We start from the raw sequence: 16,261 nt of genomic DNA on the forward strand, positions 1-16,261 counted from the left end.
ATGCAAAAAGCAGTAGTAGGTGCGTTATTCAATGTTTTGGTGGAGGAGGCAGTGGCCGATGATGATTTTATTAATGTACTAGGGGCAGATAATATCAAACGGATGCCTTTAGTGTGCCATCAGCACTGGAGAGGTGTACGAGCATCCTTTTGGGATCCATCTTCTTTTGTGTTTGCTCAGACTGATCGTAGTTTAGAAGTGCTCACTTGCGCTCTGAGCAGATCAGTCTGAGTGTAACTGAGCAACCCGTTAAGCGCGTTCTACACTCTGAGCGAAGCTGAGCCGCTCAGTTACTCAACGCACCCACTGTGTACTTCTTTATATATCTACTGTTACCAGGGCAACCTGCAGGTGTTCTACCATGAGCTTCCCCTGTCCATCCAGGAGGCCTATGAAAGGTTCCTATCCTCCAAGACAGTCAGCCTCCAAAAGTACCAGGTAGGACTGGAATACCACAGGATATTTACCACATTCTAACTAATAATATTTGTTTAAACCTCTGTTTCCACTTCGGGCCTGATCACTTCAATGTAGGACATATCTGCTACTTTCTTCTTTATATTTTCCCTGGCCCAAGGAGAGAAGACAGTAAATCTCTGTGTGTGGACTCTGTCTCCTCCCAACCACAGGTTTTCAGCCATCTGAAGAGGCTTGGCTATGTGGTGAACAGGTTTGACGCCAGGTGAGTTGTTTAACTAAGGGCACCTCTCCTCTCGAGTTAAGTTGTGTCGCTGAGTCCTCGTTGTCAGAGCCAGATTCTGTAAAAGAATGGGTGCGTCGATGATGAGAGGGCCAAATGTTGCGGTGACGCAATTTATACGTTTATGGAAGCTCAAATTGGCTGTGCTTGCAATAACCAGAGACATGTTGAAAAAGATTGAAAGTTTTTAGACTAAAATTATTTTTGGGGTTTTCATCTCATCTCAGATTAATGTTAGAGGTAACATTGGCAAGCTAGCGGTTCGCTGGCAAATCTCCCACAGGCTAAAAGAAGCTTTTGGCAAGCACCGATTAGGCACCATTTGAGCCTCTGATTGAATCCTTGTTTTCTATGGGAATATCATCGTCCTTATGAAGTCAATAGGATTGACGCAACTCTTCTAAAACACGACTCTGCTCATTGCGAAGCTCAAGTGGTTCAATTAACTCCCACATCAATCGTTCTGTTGCGCTAGTGGACATTGCGTGGACATTTCGTGGACAGGACAGGTGAAAGAAAAAAGCAATGGCAATTCCAACCAGCTAACGAGAAGTTAAACTGTATACCAGACAAAGGCATCACCAGAACTTCCTCAGATATCCGCATGTTCAATGGCAATGATGCTTCTGGTGCTGATGAGGACCATCTTGTGTCCCCCCCCCTACAGTTCTGTGCCATCCCAGTACGAGAGACGGCTGAACCTGCCCGCGTCACGTGACCGAGGAGGGAAGCGCCTGAAGAGGAAACGCAGCCTAAGCTCCTCCCCCACCCACAGGTGAGTCGGCCCGGGACACGCCCCCCCCCACTGTGAGCGCAGTGAGCTCAGACTTCAGTCTCCTTTCAACACTGCAGGTGAAAGAGTGTATTCTACACAGCACTATGCAGCATCAGAGCTGATCCATACTCAGTACTGATGAAGTGGTCCAAACTCAGAACTGATGAAGTGGTCATACTCAGTACTGATGAAGTGGTCCATACTCAGAACTGATGAAGTGGTCATACTCAGTACTGATGAAGTGGTCTGTACTCAGTACTGATGAAGTGGTCCATACTCAGAACTGATGAAGTGGTCATACTCAGTACTGATGAAGTGGTCCATACTCAGAACTGATGAAGTGGTCCATACTCAGAACTGATGAAGTGGTCATACTCAGTACTGATGAAGTGGTCCATACTCAGAACTGATGAAGTGGTCATACTCAGTACTGATGAAGTGGTCTGTACTCAGTACTGATGCTGTTTGTGGCTGCAGGTCAATGGTTTCTTTCTGTTTCTGGTCCTGTGTGCTGTAGGCATGCTGAGGATCACGGAGTGGAGGAGAAAGAGGAGGAGGAGGAGAAGAAAGAGAGGGATGACAAGAAAGAGAGGGATGACAGAGAGAAGAGGGAGGACGACGTAGAGAAAGAGAGGGCTGGAGAAGAGAAGAGGGAGGACCCTCCCTCAGACCTCACAGCCGCTCAGCGCCAGGACGTCGCCGTGGCCGCGCCCTCCGACCCCGCCACCTCAGATGAGGGCGGCCGCGGTCGGAGCTGGTGGACCGAGGCGGAGGACGTGCACCCCGACCCGGACCAGCCCCGGCCCCAGGTCGAGCCCCACTCTCCCCTCTCGTCCTCTGGTTCCTCTCGCTGGGACTGGGGCTCCCTCTCCTTCCCAGACCTGGGCTCCGGGAGGGGCCCCCCGGTCAGCCTGTCCTCCCCGGACCCCTCGCTGCTGCCGGGGTCCGTGTCCGTGGGGGCCTGCGATGTCGCCCCCTGGCTGCGGAGGCTCAGCCTGCGGCAGGTCCGGATGTCGCGGTCGGAGCGGGAGAGGGAGCGCGAGCGCGACCGCTACCGGAGGGACCTCAACGACGACCGGGAGGTCCGGCGCTGCCGGAACTGGGCGGAGTACCGCGAGCTGCGCGCCCGGAGGAGCAGGCGGAGCCACAGAGACAGGGACAGGCCCGCCCACCTGTGGGAGGGGAAGGTCACGCCGCTACACGACCCCAGACAGCACGCCTCCACTGGTACGTCCTCAACAGCGGGACTAGGTCTTGATCAATAGCCTGAGGCTGAAATGTCCCAGGAAAATAAAAACACTATATTCCAGCGGCAGGTATTTCTTTCCTGTATCATGCTCTGTTCTAGATTGATTGATTAATTGATTAATTGATTAATTGATTAATTGATTAATTGATTAATTGATTAATTGATTAATTGATTAATTGGTTGATTGATGCGTAGATGTAGGTAGATACGTACATGTAGGTAGACACACACACACACAGACAGACAGACAGACAGACAGACAGACAGACAGACAGACAGATTTTAATGGTCTCTCTAGGGGGACATTTTTATACCGTGCACCTGGCTATGTCACCTGGAGGTGTGTACACTAGCCACCATTCTAGACTGGAATGTTGACACTACATGACAATATACATAACGGAGGTAAATGATATGTGGTGTGAAGTTGTTTTGTAAGCCATGGAAGTCAAAATGAAAATTTCTGTTTCTTTCACAAATAATGGGCAATAAAAGCTTTTTGAATGTTGAATCTGTCGCCAGGTGAACTGCTGGAGAAGATCAGTGTGATCAAGTCGTCCAGACTGCTAGAGGGAGCTCCCAGGTACACCTCTCTGACCCCCCTCCCTCCCTCCCTCCATCCCTCCCTCTTTCCCTTCACCTCTTTCAGTGTCATGGTCATGTGTTGACATCAGTTTATGTGACTATTAATTATGTAAACATTCACTTTACAAACCATCATTACGGTAGTATAAGAATTGTAACAGATTTTTACACAAGGACCAGATGCACTGTGTTGTTTGTAGCAAAATGCCAATTTACAACACCTGACTACAGGAGGCTTTTAAAGAAAAGTTCAAGTAGAAAAGAAAATACATCCACAAATACAGTTGCAAATACATCCACTAAAATACATCCACAAATACAGTTGCAAATACATCTGCTAAAATACATCCACAAATACAATTGTTCAGCCAGTAATAAATGAATGCGATTAGCTCCTCCGCATTACATCACAGTCTCTGTGGTAGGGATGAACTGAAACCTCACCTGTGTGTGTTTAGGTGAATACATTCTTCTTCTTCTTCTCTGGCCTGGCGAGATGCAGAGATACTTCTTCTTCTTCTCTGGCCTGGAGAGATGCAGAGATTCTTCTTCTTCTTCTCTAGCCTGGAGAGATGCAGAGATTCTTCTTCTTCTTCTTCTCTGGCCTGGAGAGATGCAGAGATTCTTCTTCTTCTTCTTCTCTGGCCTGGAGAGATGCAGAGATTCTTCTTCTTCTCTAGCCTCGAGAGATGCAGAGATTCTCCTTCTTCTTCTCTGGTCTGGCGAGATGCAGAGATTCTTCTTTTTCTTTGCCCTGGCGAGATGCAGAGATTCTTCTTCTCTGGTCTGGCGAGATGCAGAGATTCTTCTTCTTCTCTGGTCTGGCGAGATGCAGAGATTCTTCTTCTTCTTCTCTGGCCTGGAGAGACGCAGAGATTCTTCTTCTTCTTCTCTGGCCTGGAGAGACGCAGAGATTCTTCTTCTTCTCTGGCCTGGAGAGACGCAGAGATTCTTCTTCTTCTCTGGCCTGGAGAGACGCAGAGATTCTTCTTCTTCTCTAGTCTGGAGAGATGCAGAGATTCTTCTTCTTCTCTGGCCTGGAGAGATGCAGAGATTCTTCTTCTCTGGCCTGGCGAGATGCAGATATTCTTCTTCTTCTTCTTCTCTGGTCTGGCGAGATGCAGAGATTCTTCTTCTCTGGTCTGGCGAGATGCAGAGATTCTTCTTCTTCTCTGGTCTGGCGAGATGCAGAGATTCTTCTTCTTCTTCTCTGGCCTGGAGAGACGCAGAGATTCTTCTTCTTCTTCTCTAGTCTGGAGAGATGCAGAGATTCTTCTTCTTCTTCTCTGGCCTGGCGAGATGCAGAGATTCTTCTTCTTCTTCTTCTCTGGCCTGGCGAGATGCAGAGATTCTTGTTCTTCTTCTCTGGCCTGGCGAGATGCAGAGATTCTTCTTCTTCTTCTTCTCTGGCCTGGCGAGATGCAGAGATTCTTCTTCTTCTCTGGCCTGGCGAGATGCAGAGATTCTTCTTCTTCTTCTTCTCTGGCCTGGCGAGATGCAGAGATTCCTCTTCTTCTCTAGCCTGGAGAGATGCAGAGATTCTTCTTCTTCTTCTCTGGTCTGGAGAGATGCAGGGACGAGTGGTGATGGTGACGGGTGTTTGTCTCTGCAGGGCGGAGGGGGGGTCGGGGGAGTGGAGGCTGAGCTTCGATGTTTACCAGTCGGACACGGTGGCCGAGTTTAAGAAGAGCACTCCAGGGAGACCCTACACACGCATGTGTGTCAGCAGGTAAACACATACACACACATGCACACACACACACACACACACACACACACACACACACACACACTAGGGCTGCCGTGGTTACCAGTGTTACTTGGTGTTGGGTCATATACAGGTCGTTCACCTTTGCATTACTTAACCACCATTGTGCTGCTTTAAAAAACAAAACATTTAGTTGATTTTCACACACACACACAGACACGCACACACATGCGTACACACATACAAACACCTACATGTATACACACACACGAGCACACACGCAAATGGCGTATACACGAGCACACACACGCACACACACCCAGCACATTGTCTCTCTGTCACACACCATTCCACTCTGTGAACTGGTTATGATTGATTATCATATACTACGCAAGTCAACATAATTACAATGCATGTTCCCCTCCTGTTAAATAAATACTATTTTCCATGTAAACTCCCCCGAAGATATTAATTCTGTATATTATGCTTTATTTTTTATTGTGTAGCTTTAAGGGAAATTATACTATTTTCAATGTTTATTGTAAATTATATATTTGGGTTTTCTATTGTTTTGACCCAGTCTGTGATTGCGTGCGTGTGTGTGTGCGTGTGCGTGTGCGTGTGCGTGTATGTGTACGTGTACGTGTACGTGTGTGTGTGCAGTTTTCAAGGAAACACTATTTTCAGTGATGTTTCTATATTCACTATGTCTGTGTGTGTTGTTGTTAGTTTTGAGTGTGTGTGTGTGTGTATGTGTAGTTTTCAAGGAAACACTATTTTCAGTGATGTTTCTATATTCACTATGTCTGTCTGTGTTGTGTGTGTGTGTGTGTGTTGTTAGTTTTGAGGGCCCGGTGCCGGACCTGTGGGCGGTCCAGCAGCTGACGGAGCAGAGCGGCGAGATCCCCGTCACCTTCGCCGTCGTCGACCACGGAGACGTCTCCTTCTACTGCTTCAAGGACTTCCAGCTCCCTGCGGACTCCGCCCACTGACGGGACCGCGGAAGCCCGACGGCGCAGACCCCCAGGCGCCGAGACCCTTCCCTCAGACGGGCCCGGGGGGAAACAGACCCGAACACAGACGCTGCACCCTGGAGGGGACCGGGACCAGCCCGACCGCCGACACGATCCAGCTCAGCTCTGCACCGGACCCGCCGTACTCACCTCCTACCTCCCCCGTCTCCCTCATACACACGTCCCCCTTCCCACTGAGAGGACCAGAGAGAGGACTGACCGCACCACAGACACGACCTCGCTGGGATCCTGGACACTGATAGAGAGCCGCCCGGTCTGCGGGAGTACGACCTCCCAAGCCACGCCCCGACATGCCCCACACGGGGGAGAGGACTTGGCGATGGTGTGTTTGTTCCAGGCGAAGATCAGTTATAGATTTAATTTGCTTTTTGTTATCGTTTTGTAAAACCGCTTTTGAATTTGATCATAAAACGCCCATCGGAACTGTTTACACTTGTGAGTCTGCTTTTCATCCAGTGACCCTGAAGAGAACATATAGATCTATAGAATCTATACATGTCTGTTCCAGCCGCGTTTGTTTACCTGAAGCTTATGACTGATCGCTTGTCAAACAGCAATTTAACTGCGCTTTGTAATAAACAAACACGCCAATCCTCTCTTTCTCTATTTCTGTCTCTCTTTCTTTCCCTCTCTCTCTCTCTCTCTCTACCTCTCTCTCTCTAAGAAGTTGTGCATTAGAAGCACAGATATAAATGAAGCCCTTGGTTGTGTGAGGGGTCAGACTGCTCAGAGAGACTCTCACACCTCAGCACCATGTTCCCTCCAGGCTCCCTGCCTCTGCTGGCTCTGATGATGGGTAAGATCCAATCGCCTCAAACAGACAACAATGCAACACCAACAATACACTTAAAGGCCCTTTAAAAGGCACGCTTCAATATTTTGAACATGTAGTTTATTTAGTAGAAGTAAAATATTTCTGACTAATCCAGGCACTCCAGTTAGCATTAGCCACCTTGCTAGTGGGGAGTATGGGGATCCAGAGCATACCATCCAAAACTCCGAAAACATTCAAATTATTTAGTTTGTTACACTAAGGAAATGACTTAAGTGGTCTATCTGGCCACTGTAGCTGTTGGAATCTGAATGTACCGCCAGACTTTTTCAAATATCTTTCGTGAATTTAAAGCTGACATCTGCTGCTTCGTAGTCGGGACGTATTCCCATTCGCACAAAGCACAGTGATGTCTTCCGTTCCATAGATATTTTAGTAAGATAGGCAGTGCTTACAGATTCCAACAATTTGGGGTCCAAAATCTCTGCTGGGTACATCAGATTTGACGCTTGATTTCGACATGAGCATCCAACACAAATGAGCTACCCTCGGCCTGTCTATCTGTCTGTCCCTCTGTCCAGACTTTCCTCTGACACCGTTCATATTTGCCATGGGAATTCGCAGGGGTCCTGCACAGATCGTAATGGGGTTGGATTTTTAATTAATTAACGTTTTGGCTAATTTGAACAAAATACTGCTAGCCAATAGAAATACTGCTCCGAATAGAACCCCGCCTCCAGCGTTCCCACTGCTCAAGGAGCTGCAGCTTTGCCCAAAATTTGTGCGCCTGCCCTGATACAAACACTGATCTATTACCTTGCGCCAGACAGGACTTGCCAAACACAACATGTCTGCTATGTTCTGGGGGTATACGGGCATATAATGGACTAAATGGCCAATTACCGATTGCTCCAACGGGTATCAAGACTAGCAGATAAGTTAATTGGATGGGCGGAGCTGGAGTGATAGCAGACGCACAGTATTTAGTTGGTGTTCATAGAGTTCCAATGGGTATCAGAACTAGTTTCCCTTTATATGTTCCTACAGTGAAATTAGATTACAAACCAGATAGTGCTTAGATAGTGATTCTAAAATGGTGGCTCTCCTCATTTTAGTAGGCGGGGTGTCCAGTGTGGAGGACCCTAACTGTTCATATATTCGTCTCTTGGAGCATCTTAATCTGTTGAACAACAACGTGGTTCTGGCCAACCTCCGTCCCGTGGTGAACTGGACTACGCCTACAGAAGTGATGCTGGACATGTATATGTACAGGATCTTGGAAGTGGTGAGCATCTCTGTGTCTGTTTATGAGGTGATTCAACCGTTTTAGTTAAGACTAGTGCACAGAAACCCGTGGAAACATTGTGGTCGTTCTGCATGTTTTATGTCGACCTATCGATCTATCTAAAGCTGACATTTTGGCTCCTGAGCCCAAGTCCAAATGAATGGAGGTGAATGGGCGGTCGTGTTCAGACGGCTCTATTGGTACCACCCTCGGGTTCGAGCCGGTAGGAGGTAGTTAGGTGCCCCCCCCTGCATTTACATTAGGCTATGACAAACTGCGACTTTCTTGCCTTGCAAAATTATGTTTTAAATTGACAAATATCATAGCCTATATGATGGTCATGGTACAATTTAAACGGGATCAAGAAATTATTTGTTTATCGCCATTGGCTACCGTACCAGTCCCATGGGACGGCTCTTCCTGCTTCTGCTTAGGCACCCTATTCCTGTGTCCTGTGATCTGTTGGCTATAATTACTGGTAATGTCAGCAGTTTACAGTACTGTGCCCTTTTTTAGTTGAGGGTATCTACTGTATGGGAAGTAAAAGCTTATCTAACTACCACCTGCACACACACACACGTACACGTACTGTATGCAGTATGTAATCTAATCTCACTGTGTTTCCCTAACTATTGTGGACAGAACGAGAAGACTCAAACCTTCAGCTGTCTTACCTGGAACAGGATGGTGAGCATAGTTATCAATACCAATCAATTAATCAATCAAGCAACCAATTCATCAATCAATCATTCAATCAAAGCAATCAATCATTGTGAATACTTGTCACAAAATCACTATCAAGACTTTGTACTGAGATGTGACAAGGGTCTTACAGTATATTAATCAATAAATAATAGTGTGATATCATACTATGAAATAATAATAGAGATTGATGAGGCTCTTGATATGTTTGCTGTTTTGAGTCCCACTTTAGACGAAGTGCAGAATATAAAGGCTTCATTACCTCTTCGTAAAGCCTCTATAAGCACCACATACAGTACTATACATGACGAAGCACAGAAAGCTCATTGTTCATACTTTATGAAGGGTTCATAAATGTGGCGTAACTGTCATGTCCCCTTATGTCCCATGTGGCATAAACCTGTGAATCCTTTATAAAGCATGACATATGGTAAATGGTAACGAACTGCACTTATACAGGGCTTTTATCCAAAGGGCTTAAACAATTGGCCTCTCATTCACCATTCACACACCAATCACGGCAGCTGCCATGCAAGGTGCTAGCCTGCTCATTGGGGACAGTTTGAGTTCCAGTGTCTTGTCCAAGGACACTTCGACATGTGGACGGGAGGATCCAGGATTTGAACCGTCAACTCTCCGGTCATTGGACAACCCACTCCTGAGCCACCCCCCCCCCCCCCACCCTGCATAATGGTTCTATTCTTTGTGACACATTAATGTAGCGCTTCCAGAGTCTTAATGAATCTGCACTTCTTCTAAAGCCCGATCCTTTTTCCTCTTTTTTTTAACATTTATTATTATTGTTTTTTTTAATGTATATTCTCATTTTCAAGACCCACTCTCCCTTTCCTGTGCCCAGGCCTGGAAGAACGAGTTCTTAACCTGGAACGCGAGTGAGTTCTGTGGGATAGACAGGGTGGAAGTCCCCAAAGACAAGCTCTGGATGCCGGACATCTGCATCCGGGAGGAGTGAGTACTGTAGCTCACATAGCACGCAGGGTCAGGGGTTCAAATCCCACTGGGGCCACCCGTACAGAAAACATTTAAGTGTTCAATATCCAATACAGACAATCTGCTGGATGCTCTATTTGCACTGGTTATCACCAAAGGTAAAAGAGGCAGCTGATATGGCATATGGCATACCAGCTACCATAATGGCATGATTAATTACCTTTCATGTGACCGCATGATTAGAGTACACATCTCAAACCTACAGGTTATTAGTTCAGTGTTCCCTCTCTTTGGATTGAGAAGGCTGGTGTTGCCCGCAGTAATAAGAGAAGGTGTGTTTTGTTTGTCATACGAGACATGCCTAATTTGATCAGCCTCCATTATGACATTGCCTCTTAAAGCATCATGTCCATTTGGCTGTTTGCTGTAAACCTCCGTCATGGTCGGGTCAAGTTACTGTAGGATTTATTTATTGAGTTGACCTTCACTCAACTTAAGTCAACTGATTCTAATTAACTATAACAACATACTTGTCTGTGAAGGAAGTCAATTCTTACAATACTTAGGGATAAACCTAGTTTGGATAGCCTTTAAAATGTGTCCTATTTTTCTGGATGTGCTCACTGATCTGACATGACTTAATTGGTGACCGCGGAAAGCTAGGTTTGGAACAACCCCATCATGTTAGATTAGTGATTTACTCAGAGTAGGGAGTAAAGGTTACTTTCTGATTCGTGAGACAAGATACAAATTCTGTCAATCAGACAATTTGTTATATGTCGCATTGTGGTGTCACAGACATAATAAATAATAAATAAATACACAGGGTGCCCAAATATTTCGCTCTGCATGACATGTTTTTTGTTAGTTTTTTTATTCTTAAAAAATTTTGAAGAAAAATGTGCTTTTATTTTTTCATTTTATTGAACCTTTATTTAACCAGGAAAAGAAAGCCAGCTTTAAGGAAGGCTACCTCTTCAGAGTATGGGAACAGGGCCACTGACTCACCTGTGTGTGTGTGTGTGTGTGTGTGTGTGTGTGTGTGTGTGTGTGTGTGTGTGTGTGTGTGTGTGTGTGTGTGCGTGTGTGCGTGTGTGTGTGTGTGAGTGTGTGTGTGTGTTTTGCTCCCCAGTGTCTCTGATACAAGTCAAATGACAACAGGACCGTATGTGCAGGTGTACAACCATGGCTTAGTGTCTGTATACATCAGTCGGAGACTGACAATCACCTGCGGTATGGACTTGTACCATTTCCCTTTCGACCGACAGAGCTGCAACATCAGCTTCTTATCCTTAGTGTACAGAGGTAGGACAAGGGTAGAGACAGACACACATGCACACACGCACACGCACACACACACACACACACACACACACACACCACACACACACACACACACACCAAACACATACAGTATCTAATGTTCCTTTTTGATTTCCCCAGGCCGAGGGATAGTGCTGGGGCCGTATTCCTCCACTGACCTGAATGAGTTAGCAGAGAGCTTCAGTAAATTATCTAAGGGAGAGTGGGAGCTCCAGGGCATCAACTACACCACGGCCAAGAACAAGCTCATATACACGGTAGAGTCTGTGATGAATCTACCATCCCAATCTGAGAAATCTGCAGCCTTTCATTTTGACTGGCCAAAGAGACTATCAACTGCATCTATGTTGTTGTTGTTGTTGTTGTTTGTTTTTTTTACTTTAAAGTGATGATCTTGTGGCTGGTTAATTTTTGATAGTAGCTCCTTAGTGTATGGACCTCTATGTATTTAACTCTGGAATCTATTTTCTTTTTTTTCTTACATTTTATGTTACACTTTTCCCCTTTCTTTCTTTCTTTCTTTCTTTCTTTCTTTCTTTCTTTCTTTCTTTCTTTCTTTCTTTCTTTCTTTCTTTCTTTCTTTCTTTCTTAATTTCTTTCTTTTTCTTTCTTTCTTTCTTTCTTTCTTTCTTTCTTTCTTTCTTTCTTTCTTTCTTTCTTTCTTTCTTTCTTTCTTTCTTTCTTTCTTTCTTTCTTTCTTTCTTTCTTTCTTTCTTTCTTTCTTCCCTCCCTCCCTCCCTCCCTCCCTCCCTCCTTCCCTCCCTCCCTCCCTCCCTCCATCCTCCCTACCTCCCATACAGGTCACTTTTGAGAGGAGGCCGCTGTTGTATATGATGAACCTGCTGCTTCCTCTGTGCTTCTTCCTGGTTCTGGACTTGGCGTCCTTCTTCATCAGCGAAGAGAAACTGGGCTTCAAGGTCACCATCTTACTGTCCATCTCTGTGCTGCTGCTCATCCTCAAAGACTTCATGCCCTCCACCGACTACAAGCTGCCCCTCATAGGTCAGAGGTCAAATCACAGCCAATCTTACATTCCAGAGATTAACACTGCAGCAGTCAGTCTGGTTGATCAGGCTAACAACAGAACTTTCCGGAACTTTCCTGACCATAATGTATGTGTGTGTCCTCTCTAGCTCTGTACTGCATCGTGATCTTCACCCTGGTGGGCTTCAGTCTGCTGGAGACCATGCTGGTGGCCTACCTGGTGAACCTGGACAGCAGGGTGGGTCAGGACCCCCAGACCTCCGACACCCAGCACAGTGGCAGCCAGACCCAGCGATCTGCTTGCATCTTTGGTGGGGAGAGCCAGGGAGAGATCAGCTGCCAATCAGGTGAACCTAACTGTTTCTGAGTTGCTCTACTGTATATATGGAGACCATTATACTGGATCACGTAGCTCTTGTGAGGGAGAATGATGGCACCAGTGCTCATGCCAGATTTTGTTCTTCAGGTTCTGAGACTGGAGGTCAGGAGGATCATGCTGAGAAGGGGCTGGAGGCTGAGGCTAGCCCAGGGAAGAGGGCTCCAGATGGGGGGAGGCTGAGCCTGAGTGACCCCCGGGTGCTGGAGCTGGTCCTGGAGGTGGTGCGGAGGGTCCGTCTGGAGGGGGGCCCTGCTGTGGGGGGAGGAGACCAGGGGAAGCCTGGCTACTGGGAGAGGGTGGCCAGGTGCATCGATATGGTCTACTTCTGTATCTACTTGGTCAACGTCATAGCGTTCCATATCTATATAAAGTGGGTGTGGAATTAGGGAGTTTATTGAGACTCTTTTTTAGAAAATATCTTTGCGGCTCCTGGAGATAGTAAGTAAGTAAGTAGCCTTGAGAACCAAAGGTTCTCGAGCCTAGTGGCCCATAGGGCAGGAGTCTATCTCCTGATTCCTTAGTGTGAAGCAGCTTGATGTACAAGTACACCCCCTGGACATGATGCTAGTATGTCGCAGGGACTTCACCCAAATCCAACCCTTGATGCCGAGTGCCAAGTAGGGAGCCATTGGGTACCATTTTTAAAATAGTATTTTGTCTGACTCGGCCAGGGATCAAATCCCAAACCTCCCAATCTCAATGTGGACACTAACCACAAGGCCACTAAGCTGGTGATGAGCATATACTTTATCTTGCTATCTCTTTGATAAACAAAAAAGAAAAAACAAGAACAGGCCCTAAAACGGACCCTTGTGGGACCCCTTTGGTGATGTCTAGAAACTGATATTGTACCATATCTACTTTAATGCATTGTGTTGCCATTTCTGTGTCTGCAGCTTTAATGCAAATGAGCTGCTGCTGCCTCCAGAAGTTCAAACAATGCAAATGCAGCACGACATTTCTGAGTGGCTAGTTAACAGTTTTTTCCCCAGCTTTTTTTTTTTAGGCTGCACCTAACAACAATTTTTCTAATGATTTATCTAGTGGTTATTTTTTCAATTTGTCATTTATTGCTTTATTAATAGAGCAATTAATTTACCCCAAATAAATATTACAAATGTGTCTCATTAATATTAGAATATTTCATTAAATTGTTTTCTCTTAAAAACAAAAAATGTAACAAGAAATAAAGTAGCTGCATTGCAGGGCATTATAAAAGTTGCAAAACCTTTCAAACTAGTAGCCAAACAATTTAGCTGGTCAACGATTGCTTTAAATCACTAACCAATGTTTAATCTGCATGCATAGTTTCTATTGTTTTCTTGGATTTGATGTTTAATGAAATAACAATGTTATGGGATAGAAGCCATTACCCATTACCAGCTCTGACTGCGCATCCATACCAGATGGCAACGAGAAAATGGTGCATTTCTCCATGTGTAGCCAATGTGATGTGCTTTTGCTAAATGTTTCAAAGATTGCTCGTGTTTTCTCCCTCACTTGCACAAAGACTGTACTTTGCAACAACTCGATCAACCAAACTTTTGAGTGCTTCCATTCTATCCACTCAGAGGAAGCTAGGGTTTCCTCACGAGTGTGTGAGTCAGTGTTGCGCAACATGGAGTCCGTGTTGCGCAACACTCAATTGGAGCGGAGGAGAGACGAGATGTGTCTTCTGATAATTTTTGTGAAAATACATCCTAGACGAATATATTAATCTTATTGCAAGTTAGAAATGGGTTTGGAGTGATAAAAAGCGCAAGATAACGTTTATATAGCGAACATAAATAGAATATACATTTCCAATACTGTTAGTTTTGACCAGGCGCAGCCATCTTGCTTCTTTGCAATGCATCAATGCACATTTTGCAAGTCGACATATTTACATAGTTGATGACTTCAACTATGCTGACGCATCCGCCCACCCCTAGGGGCACGGTATGATTCTAATAGTCATTTAGGACCAAACATGTTGGTTTGGTGACCTGCTCTGGAACATGACTGGATTTCACATTTTACATTTTAAATAAGTGTGCATAAAGAGTAGCCTAGATCATATGTGATGCTCCTTTGTGCTTGTGTTGCTCTTCTTAGCCAATTTGTAGACCATGACATCACCGCTTTTCATCAATCCTGATTGTGTGATTAGTTTAGTTCGCTGCTGTGAAATAAACCATGATAATCATTACACCCATGATGTAAAGACAATTGAGTTAATCACACAGATCGCTCTGAGATCCAGATGTACAGTATATATCCAAAAGGCATTGTTTGATAAACCATTAGACAGAGGCTGAGCTGGAGCTACACCAATGCTACACGAGGTGGGGCTACACACATCCACAAAATAACCTGCTTCAACAGGGACGTGTTCCATTCCAAACGGTCGTGACCCCCCATGCGTCCTTATTCCCTCCCCTTCACACATCTGAGGACTCTTTCTCTCTCTCTCCCCCCTCTCTCTCTCCATTCACTCGTTTTCTCTTTCTGTCTGTCACACACACACACACACACACAGGTTGTGCATTAGAAGCACAGATATAAATGAAACCCTTGGTTGTGTGAGGGGTCAGACTGCTCAGAGAGACTCTCACCTCAGCACCATGTTCCTTCCAGGCTCCCTGCCTCTGCTGGCTCTGATGATGGGTAAGATCCAATCGCTTCAAACAGACAACAATAGACTACAAAAGGGTTTATTAACCTTTATAAGGCACTGTTCTCACTTTAGATCCGGTATCTGCAAAATGCAGAGTGCATAATAAAGTGCATAATAAGTGCATAATAAACGGCTAATAAGTATGTATAAGAAACAAATATGTATTTTATTAATGTTCTTAAGCAGTTTATAAACTTAACATGTTTCTTATAAATGTCAATAAGTGCATAGTTAAATGCTAATAATTGTGTATAAGGCTTTTATTAATGTTCTTAAGCAGTTCATAAACTTAACTACTGCAGTTTCTTATAAATGTCAATAAGTGCATAATTAGATGCTAATATGTTAAATAAGGCTTTTATTAATGTTTTTAAAGGATTAACATGGTGATTTTCGCTTTTTTTGAGTTTGAACGTGCTATTTGCACAATAGGACATTGAAGAAACACAATAAAAACATTAAATATATCCGTTTTGTCGTTTTTGAGAAACTGGAAGCGTAACATTTTCAGTCCAATTTGACTCGGGGTAAAAATACTCCGAATTCGTGACGTTTTTCCCATTCTTGGCGTCACCCTAAAGTTTGAAAATCCCGCCTCCACTCCCCTGCACCGCCTCCAACAGAAACCTGTCTGCGCCGTTTCACCATCTATCGAACACGGTAAGGTAGTTCTGAACCTTTTCTCATCTTGAGAACAATTGAATAGTTGCAGTCTCAATGATGACCACCTCTTATTTTAATATAATTTGTACATTTTATAGGCCTAATTGTATTTGTGGTTGTCATACAAATTGGGAAGTTTTTACCATGATCGTGTCTGATTAGTAGCCAACCTAGCTAATGTTAGATAAACGAACCATAACGTTAGCTGTAATTGGCAACAGTTTTTAAAAAGCTGTCTGATCCAGCTAGCTATCTGTCTTTATCCAGCATGTTGACGTTAGCTAGCCTAATGTTTGGAATGTCAGCTAGCTGTGTTAGTTATCCTAGCATGCTAACGTTAGCTCTCAATGCATTTGCTTTTGGTAACGTTAGCCCTCCAGTGCAATGGCAGAAACACAGCGCATCATACTGTACTCTTCCCTGGCATAAAATCTACTTGCACCAGGTGCAAACTGTGCTGTAAGGTTTCCGGAGCGATAGCCTACCATAACTGTT

At 45.0% G+C, this 16,261-nt stretch overlaps 1 protein-coding gene across 2 annotated transcripts in view; it reads left to right on the forward strand.

Moving 5' to 3' along the window:
- tsen54 (TSEN54 tRNA splicing endonuclease subunit) overlaps positions 1–6,479 on the forward strand; it is a gene marked incomplete at its 5' end in the record, with an annotated part of 8,136 nt that extends 1,657 nt beyond the window's left edge. The window contains 7 exons of one of the 2 annotated variants that reach the window (XM_084448995.1): positions 340–438; positions 630–682; positions 1,368–1,475; positions 1,993–2,702; positions 3,247–3,307; positions 4,922–5,038; positions 5,859–6,479. In XM_084448995.1, the coding sequence (XP_084305121.1) occupies positions 340–438; positions 630–682; positions 1,368–1,475; positions 1,993–2,702; positions 3,247–3,307; positions 4,922–5,038; positions 5,859–6,009 (1,299 nt within the window). In that variant the 3' untranslated portion in view covers positions 6,010–6,479. The remainder of the gene's footprint in view (positions 1–339; positions 439–629; positions 683–1,367; positions 1,476–1,992; positions 2,703–3,246; positions 3,308–4,921; positions 5,039–5,858) is intronic. The other variant, XM_084448996.1, reaches the window with a different exon arrangement.
- Between the last annotated feature and the right edge of the window lie 9,782 nt (positions 6,480–16,261).

This window comes from Borostomias antarcticus (genome assembly GCF_949987555.1).
Source record: "Borostomias antarcticus genome assembly, chromosome: 14".
NCBI lineage: Eukaryota > Metazoa > Chordata > Actinopteri > Stomiiformes > Stomiidae > Borostomias > Borostomias antarcticus.